A 10,559-nucleotide genomic window follows, 5' to 3' on the forward strand; every position below is an offset into this window, starting at 1 on the left:
ACGCACACACTCACACACACACACACAAACGAGCTGTTGCTACGCACTTTAATACGTATAATAAATGTGTTACAGGTGCAGCCAGCGCTTTCTCTTTCCTTATTGAAATGAAAATAAAAGAAAGCGACGTAGTCACCTTATTATGGTGACGGCTACTCCTTTTCTCATAGCAGAAACAACGATATAAAAAATATGTTGGAAAACGAAAAAAATGAGAAAAATCACTTCATAGGGTGAGAAAGCCACAGCACATCCTATACGCCTATAAACATCACAGTGTAAAAGTCAAATGCAAGTTGCGCCACAATGAGTTCATAAACAGTCACAAATACACACGAACGGCCATGATGTAGACTTCGATGAGCATATAAACAGATGAGGAATTACAGTGTTAAAATAATTCACGCACAACAACAAAAAAGGTATAACACGTAATGTGCAAGCACTAATAATTACAAATAATAGGAGAATGTTTTAGTGACATCGTGTGATTATTCAATGCAATACCTAGTATTTGTTGATGATGCCTGCGTCTTCATAAAAATGTTCAATTGCGTTCAATGCTTTTCTCTGTGCTATTTTCGATGGCCATGGGCCCAGCAGTTTTGCGAGTGAGAAAGGCCGGTGACGATCGATGGAGTGTAGCTTTTGTTCTAGCTGCTGTCTTTGTATCTCGTATATTGGGGCATTCGAGGAGTAGATGGCGAACATCCTCACCGTCGTGGCCACAGGAGCAAGCCGGGGAATGAGCCCGTTTGATGCGATGCAGGAAATGTTTGGTGTATGCTGCCCCAAGGCGCAGTCGGTGAATTAGTGTCTCGGTACTTTTAGAAAGTTGTACATCCAGCTGGTATTCGAGGTGAGGGTCTACTTCGTAAAGTATTGATTCCTTGGGTTTTTTCATTAAACCTTGTTGACATACACAAGTCTTTCTTTAGTACTCTCAATATCCGTTTTGTGTCCATTGGTGATAAAGGGATGAGTTCAACTTCTGCATCTTTATGGGCTGATTTTGCCAATGAGTCCACTAGTTCGTTGCCTGCTATACCAGCATGGCCCGGGACCCACTGCAATATCGCTTCATGTTTCCTTTCATTAGCCTGAGTTAAACTCTTCAGTATTGTGTATGTTATTCGTACGTGTGGTTGGCTGTCATCAATATTTTCAAGACATGCTAAAGCAGATAAAGAGTCCGTAGAAATTACCCACTTTGTTGGTGTCTCATATCTTTTGATAAAATGAGTGGCCTGGTGAATTGCCACTAATTCCGCTATTGTTGGTGACGACGTGTGTCCTAGTCGATTAAGCGTACTCTACCCCTAAGGATGGTATAACATAAGCTGCAGACGCACTTTCTTTGACTACAGAACCGTCCGTGTAGACGTGAATAGATTCCTGGTACTTGTCAAATAGGTGATGTAACCCTAATTGTTTTGCTGCTAATGTGGAAACGTCGCTTTTATTTTTAAGGCCTTCGATTGACGTTTCTATTTTCGGCGCTTGCAGAAGCCATGGTGGGTAGCAGAGGTCGGAGTGCCAAAAAAGTGATCGTGGGAGTCGTGATTTGTGCTCTTGAAACAAGGGGTGTATCTGAGCACCCGGACGGTTTTCTATCAGAGAGAGAAGGGGGTGTGCAGAATGCTGAGTAGAAATTCTGAAGAGATGTCGGCATGTTTCCAGGCTCCGAATCACCGTGAAATGCGGTTCCCGCACTTCTGCAATAGTGAGGTGCAATAGTGAAGTGCAACAGCTCTTTCTCAGTTCTTACACTGCGCCAATTCTATACAACTCCGTAAAAAGTGCCTAATCGGCTCAAGGAATGAAAAACGGTAGACTCCTATTTCCATCACAACAACAACAACAAAAAGACATATAGATTGGTAGCTTTGGTAATCCGCCTGGCAAAACTAGTTACACTGCCAAGAGATCAAAGGTAAACATTCAGAAGGTATCTGCTTGGTTGAAGACAACTGAATTAAAGAGAATGGAAAACTCCAACCAATATTTATTTTTACGAAAACGACGTTTCGGAGCCCGACCAGCTCCTTCTTCAGTAGTGAGATGGCTTGAGGCGTAGCAGTGCTTATATGCGTTTTTTTGGCGCTTTGACAGGTTCGCAAACACTTTTCGTAGATCTTCAGCGTAAATCGCGCAAACTATCGCTGGCGAACGATTTATGTTACCTGGCGTCTTCTGAATGTACCAATTACAAAAGGATCCGCCGCCTGTGGATGTTTCCTTTATCAAGACGACACTGCCGTCGGGGCTAATCCGGTGAGCAAGAAAGATCTCAATGTTCTACCGAAGCACTGCGCTCTCTGTTTAGGTGGCGAACGTCATTGTAGTGTTGACGAATTGTTTCCGAAAAGCTTTAGCGCGTAGCCCGTTCCTGCGACAAGCGAAACTCGCGGTGGCTGCCCAGTGGCTATGTGATGGGCTGCTGAGCACGAGGTCGCGGGATCGAATCCCGGCCACGGCGGCCGCATTTCGACGGGGGCGAAATGCGCAGATACCCGTGTACTTAGATTTAGGTGCACGTTATAGAATCCCAGGTGGTCGAAATTTCCAGAGTCCTCCACTACGACGTGCCTCATAATCAGAAAGTGGTTTTGGCAAGTAAAACCCCATAATTAAATTAATTTTTTTTTGCGACGAGCGACGGCGTTCTACCGCGTAACCGTGCGAACGAGCACATCGAAAGATGAGAGCGAACGCGAAGTGCAACGGGGGGGATGAAAAAAGCGGCGAGAGCGAAGCGAGCGCGAGGATGAAAGGAATGGAGAAGGGTATGGCGAAAGCGTGAAAAGTGTAGTGTCGCGCACGAGGGGCTTTGCGGCGACGATGGCTACGAGATGGCGCCAGAGTAGCACGTGTCGTCTGTGTGGAAACACAGGACGAATAGCGCCCACGCGTCACCCATGCGCTTCACCTCGCGATCTCCCGATTAGCGAGGCAGTCGCTCCACACTTCCCTCCGTTTGCAACCTGTCGCACAAGACAGAGTGTCCGCGCCAACCAACATATCGCGAAGTGAAAACACGTATGGAGCGGCGCTCAAATTTCGCATAGGGAGTATTGTAATCGTCGGTGAATTTTTTATGCGAAGCATATTACGAGAGCTCAACCCAGCTCCTCAGGCGCGGCGGTGTCGCCTTCAATACCACGTGACACCGTGACGTCACGACAGAGGAGAAACGGAGCTTCAACTCGCGCCGTCGCTCGCGGCGTCGCGGCGGTATATAAGCAGCTGCGCTTGCCTCTGCTAGACACTCACGAGGTGAGATGCCTCCTGGAGACAGAGCTGCTCGTTGGAATGAGAAGCGAAGGTTGCGGCGTGCTACAGAGACTGTTTCTTGGTGGCTTTGCTACAGCGCAGCGACTACGCGCCCCGCATCGGACGCGGTGAGCGTCGAGCAACGCAGCGTTCGGCGCGACAACGAAATGTGCGCCTGAGCAAGCGCCGCACGCCTGAGCCGACGCCGACGACACCGGCTTTTCTGCGACACGAGCTCCTTAACGCTGTCGCGTTAAAATAAAGGCTAGTATGCTTCGCATCCTGGGCTTAACCTTAGCTAAGCCACAGCCATTTTTTATTGTAGTCATATATTTATCTGCTTTGAATTTCTTCTCAAATTTTAAAATTTCATAATTATCCATTCATTCCAATAAATGTCAGTGCATTCAACACCCCCTCCCCCCATGATTCATTGCGCTTCCCCCGCTGTGGGTACATGCCATATATTGAGGACTCATCATCATCATCGCGTCCATTAATCAACGATCTATTCCCTCACTGAAAAAGAGATCGAAAAGATGCCAAACACAGCACACTCTCTTTCATTATTCTACTTGGGTAGATCAAACGGCAGGTGCATTGACGAAGACGTCGTTACATGGTTCGGCTATATCAATTCTGCATTCATCACGTTTGATCATTCATCAAACGAGATGAATTTTCATCACGTTTGATCCAGATGCTTTCTCTTAAGTCGATGGGTATACTGGAATCGTTTGTGAACAGCACATGGACTCTCGAGCAGGAGGCGTTGCCATATACGCAAAGGACAAAATATAAGTACAACCATAAGGCCTTGACTCGCAGGGGGACAATGCCATCGACTGTGGGGATGTCTGTGCCGTACAAACGAAAAACGGAATTGTGATATCCACTGTGTATATGTATACAGGCACATCCAAGTGTGATACCGAGAAGTTCATGACCGCGCACTTTGCAATGGGTTAGCCGTGGTGACACTACCTTTGTGATCATCGTCGGAGACTTCAATGTGGACATTTGAGAAGAGATTGTTCTAGAAGAAGAGTTTTGTTTGAAGTGCCACATCAATCCAATTAAGTCACTCAAATACTCAACAACGGTCGTGCATAGATTTAGCTTTGGCCAAGATTCTGTCTAAGGTTGTAACCGAACCAATCAGTATATATCACAGTAATCACAAAGCTATCGTCACTAGCATTACCAAATGATAAAAATAAATACGCCTACCCTTCTCTAACACTGTGTGATGTGCTACAGCTTCGCTGGTCATCCAACTCCAACGAGTGGAATGACTCCTCATTTTTTTATGTATATACACAGGGTTGGTCTGGCGTCACCACCAATTTGTCCTTTTGCTAGGGAAGATGAGGCTTCAAAAGCTTTTTGTTTAACTCATTATCGACGACTTCTTAAGAAAGGAGAATCTTCGAAATACCGCTTTGTAGTCATGGGTTAGGTTTATTGCGCCTAATTTACTTTCGTTGGGTGTCTTGGCTATTGGGCACGGTGGAAAGATTGCTCTGCCAACTAGGACGTTCTTCTAGCTTCAATGCAATTTAGTAAATGAATTTTGACCTTTTATGCTCATTTTTTTCTGCCAAATTTATTTTGATTTGCTTGCTTTTTATGCCCTAATTGGCTCCTCTCTATTTTTTTAATGTTACTCTCGAATCTCAGTTTAATTTTATTGTAACCTCCATATTGTCAACTTGCGTTTTAGTTCTTTTACATTTTTTACTTTTTATATCGGTTAGTGCGCCCCGATTCTTTCCAAATCCCTCAGAATGGGTATGTGCAACTTCCACACAAGGAACGACATCTTCATCTTCTTAGAAGATACCCCGTGGTGGGTATGCGCCATGTGGAATCATCATCATCAGCATCATCGGTGTTGAATTCGTTGTTCGTCTTGCGGAGCTGAAACGGATGGATCCTCGTCGTGTGCTCGGCCTGTTGGGACGGCTGTACGAGGAGATACTGCGCCAGGCCATCAGGCTTGTCACAGCCGTGTCCATCTGCATGCTGACCGTGAGCGTACTCATACGGGTTTTGGAGAGCAGCCGCAACGACGACCTGAGGCTGGGCTACGTGCGTTATCCGGACAAGGACGGGGAAGGAGGAGGCGACGAGGAGCACGTCATGCTGATGAGCTCATTCGCGAACGCCTTCAGCTTCCTCTCGGTCATCATGATCGTCAACTGCACAATGGTGCTGCTCTACAAGGGTGGCCACTACCGAATCATACAGGTCAGCAGAACTACTCTGTATCCCCAGCTACACGCGCACAACGTTCTTAAACGCCCGAATGTACGGTCTCTGTCAAAAGTATACAGGCTACATTGCCTGCAACCGCCGTGTTGGCTACTGTCTGTCCAAAGGAGTTCCTGTCGTATAACAAAAGTTACGACGCCCTGCAAAACGAAAACAATTCTCGTACTCATTACTCGATCCAGAGGTCTGCGGTGTCAGAAATGTCACGGAAACCATATCACACAGCCGAGCGACATGTCTGGAGAAGGCACGAGGTAGCCCGCATACTTTTTACAAAGCTGCATATATACCTCGTCGGTTACCCACTGCTTATCCGAGTGGGCATATGTGTTCCCCGCCCCGACACCCTGTTTTCTTTAGGTGTGAACTGTTCTGTGGAAGGATGCCGCCCCCCTCACTGCAACAAAGTTCTGAAGCGCAAGCATTGTCAGGCAGGCTCTGGTAACACGCACGAGAAAGTTCCGGTAAGGAAAGACGTGGTAGCGAAACACAAGGCTGAAAGACACAACCTTACAGGGCGACAGCCCTGTAACAAAAGATGCACACATCGAATTACATAAAGTTCACCGTTCCCAAAGCCCCGATTAATTATCTATAATTGGCTAAAGCTGGGAGAATAATCAATGAAGCGCAAACGTGAATGCTCTGGTGATTGTGTTGAAAGCTGGATGCTTCAAGAAAACCTACGAACTGTCCGCAACTTCATCGCCAATGCGTCGCTGCTAAGATGACTTGCAACAACTGAACTGTAAACTTTCAAATTATCGGATTTCACACGTCTCTGCTTTCCTAATAGGAACGTGCACATTTACCTGCAGGCTTGGCTTATGGGTGGCTCGGCCATCTTGCTTTTCGCCACGGGCTACTACTACGGTGGCCGACTACTGTTCTACTTCAACTTTTCGGTGGACCACTTGACGTGGTCCTTCATCACCTGGAACGTGGGCATGGCGGGCATCGCGGCACTCTACTTCGAGGGGCCGTTTCTGATGCAGCAAGGATATCTGATATACACGTCCGTGCTCATGGCCCTTACCATTGAGGAGTCCCTTCCAGAGTGGACCTCCTGGACATTGCTTGTACTGATCTCCATCTGGGACGTATTCGCTGTGCTGTGCGTAGTGGGGCCGCTTCGGATGCTCCTAGAGACGGCGAAGGAACGCAATGAACCTCTGTTCCCCGCGCTAATATTTTCCACGTCATCCGCCTGGTCTTACGACCTTGGTGAACGCACAGCGAGCCTGACCGACGTCCGCGCTTTTTCTTCGGCTGTGGCTGTACGTACAGATCACTGCTCTTGCGAAGCTGAAAAATTTCGTTCTATGTTGACTTCTCCCACACCTGTCCATGCCATACAATCAGTGAATGAACACAGTGTTCATGATACCATGCCCAACTCACCGTCTAGCGCTCAGGCTCGTGAGGAACATACATACTCCCTTCCTGTCTCGACTGTGACTTCGGACTCGTTGACTGCGTCGACAAATCAAGGGTATCTGTCCTCGTCAGATGAAATTCAAGAAACATCGGTAGTGGTGCGTTCGGTACGCAAACAAAAGCTGGCAATGTGCAAGGCGTCAGGCGCCACGACAGGCCCTGGCGAAACAGGCAGCACGCCAGGCAAGAAGGAACACGCTGGCGGCTCGTCATACGAGCGGACTCCCGCTAGGCAAGATCCAAGAGAGTTCCGGGCCACGTTTTTTTCACGCAACGCTAGGGACTTGCGCGGAACGCATGGCGCCGACTTCCCCGACGCTCAACGCTATCAAACGACTCCGCCTTTCATCCCAGCGGAGAACATTTCCCCTTGCAGCTGTCGTAACCGACGTGACAGACCCGCGTACACCACCGACGCTGCAAGAGGATACGCGTACCAGGCACCCGCAGATGGCCTGCCCGGGGATCGAGGCATGAAGATGGGCCTGGGTGACTTCATCTTCTACAGTGTCCTCGTGGGCGAAGCTTCGAGGCGTGGCAGTGCTGTCACGGTGGTCGCCTGCTACGTGTCCATAATAGTGGGCATCCTTCTCACGCTCGCCTTACTGGTGGTGTTGCAGAAGCCTCTGCCGGCGCTGCCTCTGTCGATCAGCCTGGGCATGTTAGCCTATTTTTCAAGTGTCTCTCTCGCCGAGCCATTCCTCGACGCTGTGGGATCCTTGGCGCTTTAGACAAAAGGAGCTAGCAACGAATAGTCCTCGCAAGTTGGACATTCAAATTTAAATAGGCCTGCTGAGCTCTAACTGTACTTTCTCTGCGTCTACCATTATTTTGCCTCATATGCTAACGTCTCCGTGCCCTGGGCTGCTCTTCTGACAGCGCTACACTTTGAATAAATATGCGTCAATTCTAAGAACCTTATTTCCAATTCGACAGCTTAACCTGCTACATAAAACGGGCAATGAATCTTACACACACACACACACACACACACACACACACACACACACACACACACACACACACACACACACACACACACACACACACACACATACACACACACACACACACACACACACACACACACACACACACACACACACACACACACACACACACACACACACACACACACTAAACTCTCTATACTATTATATATATACTACTCGCTCAATGCTTCATATCAGTATATATATATATATATATATATATATATATATATATATATATATATATCACATCCATATCACATCCATTGTGATATGGCTTCTGCCAGATTTTTTTTTTTTTTGTCTTTGGAGGAGGAAGCATTCCTAGTGATCCAAGATCACGTAAAATAAGTTCATTTAAGAGCATCAGATACCTAGCTGCACATGCCCAGTTACTCAAGTTGACGTCAAAGGAAGTGCAAATTCGGTTGACAGTCATCTTTTTCTTAGATACCTTTGGGATGCATAATCACATGAGTGAGATGTAGCCTTGAGGAAACTTTGGTCAATCTAATGAGTTCTCAGCAAGTTATACATCCTAAGGAGTTTCTGTGACAGGGAACAATGACATACAAGTTCTGTCACATTGTCTATTGTGAACACTTTCAATTACTTTCAAAGGTGGACGTCACACTTACTGTCAGCTAGGCAGAGCAATACTTTAGATCCGCCCGCACTGCATTGGATAAATGAAATCTCCAGTACTTGGAGGTATGACGTAAAATAATATTATGAGCATCACTTAAACAACCTAAGAATTCAGATCAGTTGAAACCCCACCCGAAAAACCACACTGCAGTTGCCATTTATGACTCCTAATCTTAAAACGTAGTTACCGCAGGATGCTGATTGAAATTGACGACACGGACACGAACGAGCTTAATTGGGTGGCGCATCTATGCTAAGTCCCCGAGTTTGACAGATGTTTGACACTGCCTTCACAGGTTGTCGCTGACTATTGAGTATTATGTGGAACTTGTCAGTCAGCAGAAAATAAGAACATTTAGGAACAAAAATAAGCTTGATCTTTCTTTTTTAACATTGCGCTAAGTGCAGCGTTTGTCGCGATGCTATATGCGTCTCACAGTTAATGCCTCTCTCACAATGTATTTTTTTTCCTAGTGATCACATATAAACCAGTTCAACTCTACAACTCTTAATAGCGCAAACAATCCACAAGCGCCCGGAAGTGCTGCATGATTGTAACCACACAAAACGACCAGCAGCCAAAAGGAGAGAGAGATAAAGAAAACTTTATTTGGTCCATTAAGGGTTTAGCGTTCGGGACTAACACCGTCCGGACCTGGGGCCGATGTGCCATTCAAGTTTTGAAGGACGGTCCTGATTTCTTCCAGGGTGAAGGGTTCATCGAGGTCGGGGTTGTCAGCTCCCGTGTACGGGGAACCGGATGCCTCGGCCTCGTTTTCATGGCTGCTCGAGAGTGGCATGTATCTTTCGGCAAGTCTTGCCATAAATTCCTGCACGTTGCAGTTTTTGAGTTCACGTTTCGCTATCTTGTCAGCCGCCTTGGTCTGGGAGCTCCTGGTTTGACCTTTGTTAAGAAGGTGTTTGAGTAGGTTCCAAGTTTTTCCATATGTCACGCTGCCATCGGCCCTTGCACATACTTCGTCCCATTGTTGGTTAGAGAGTACTACACAGTGGTGCTCAATGTCCTTGTTCAGTAATGCAATCTTTTTCCTAAGTCTTCTTTTGAGTCTCTGGGTACGCCATCTCTGCAGTATGGATCTTTTCGCTTCCAGCATGTGAGCGAGCTTAGCGTCCATCCCGATTGTCTGGACATCGGTTTCTATTTCCTTGGTCGCATTGCGGGCGTCCTCCTTTAGTTCTTGCGTCCACTGTTCTAGTGTAGCGGGCTTGTCGGTACGTTCCTTTCTTATCTGTCTAAACGCATCCCAATCCGTGTATCTCCACTTTCGTAGTGGTTTCAAGGCGATTGCTATTGACGTTTCCACAATGTAATGGTCGCTGCCGAGGTCGTCGCCGGTACTATGCCAGGTGGCCCCCTCGGTGTTGAGAACGAATGTGAGGTCTGGGGTGGTGTCCCTCGAGACGGAGTTGCCCATCCTGGTAGGGTAGAGCGCGGACGTGATAAGGTTGAGGCCCATCTCTTCCGCATCGGTGGCAAGATTTCTGCCTTTGGCGCTGGTGACGCCGTAGCCCCATTCTACGTTTGGGGCGTTGAAATCTCCGGCAATAATCAGTGGGTTGTCCCCGGCTTTGTCCCTGGCCTTCTTCAACAGTCTTCTGAAACATTGCGTTCTGTGGTTCGGGCTGCTGTACATGTTCAGTGCTAGTATGCTCTTAGCCTTCTTGCCTTTGGGAAAGACTTCGATGAACAAGTGCTCGCATTTGCTGTCCGGATTACTTCTGTCAATTTCGGCCCACGCGAACCTGTTACTGACAAACGTCGATCGCTACGCCGCTGCAGGCTTTTGTTGGTGGAACGGCAATTGTTTCATATCCCGGAAGTGTTGGTGTGTCGGTGTTGGTCTCTTGAATGAGTATGATGTCCGGCTTGTCTGTAGTGTGTCTGATGTGCTGTTGCAAGACAGATTTCTTGTT

The 10,559-nt window shown here is 47.4% G+C and overlaps 1 protein-coding gene across 1 annotated transcript; it reads left to right on the forward strand.

The window, feature by feature from the left end:
• Nucleotides 1-5,166: 5,166 nt before the first annotated feature.
• On the forward strand, nucleotides 5,167-7,905 carry LOC135906421 (presenilin-1-like). Its single transcript, XM_065437802.1, has 2 exons — nucleotides 5,167-5,523; nucleotides 6,366-7,905. The coding sequence occupies exons 1-2, from the start codon at nucleotides 5,203-5,205 to the stop codon at nucleotides 7,713-7,715; spliced, it is 1,671 nt and encodes a 556-aa protein (XP_065293874.1). The 5' UTR covers nucleotides 5,167-5,202; the 3' UTR covers nucleotides 7,716-7,905.
• The last annotated feature ends 2,654 nt before the right edge of the window (nucleotides 7,906-10,559 follow it).

Source organism: Dermacentor albipictus, chromosome 5 (genome assembly GCF_038994185.2).
Source record: "Dermacentor albipictus isolate Rhodes 1998 colony chromosome 5, USDA_Dalb.pri_finalv2, whole genome shotgun sequence".
In the NCBI taxonomy this organism is placed as follows: domain Eukaryota; kingdom Metazoa; phylum Arthropoda; class Arachnida; order Ixodida; family Ixodidae; genus Dermacentor; species Dermacentor albipictus.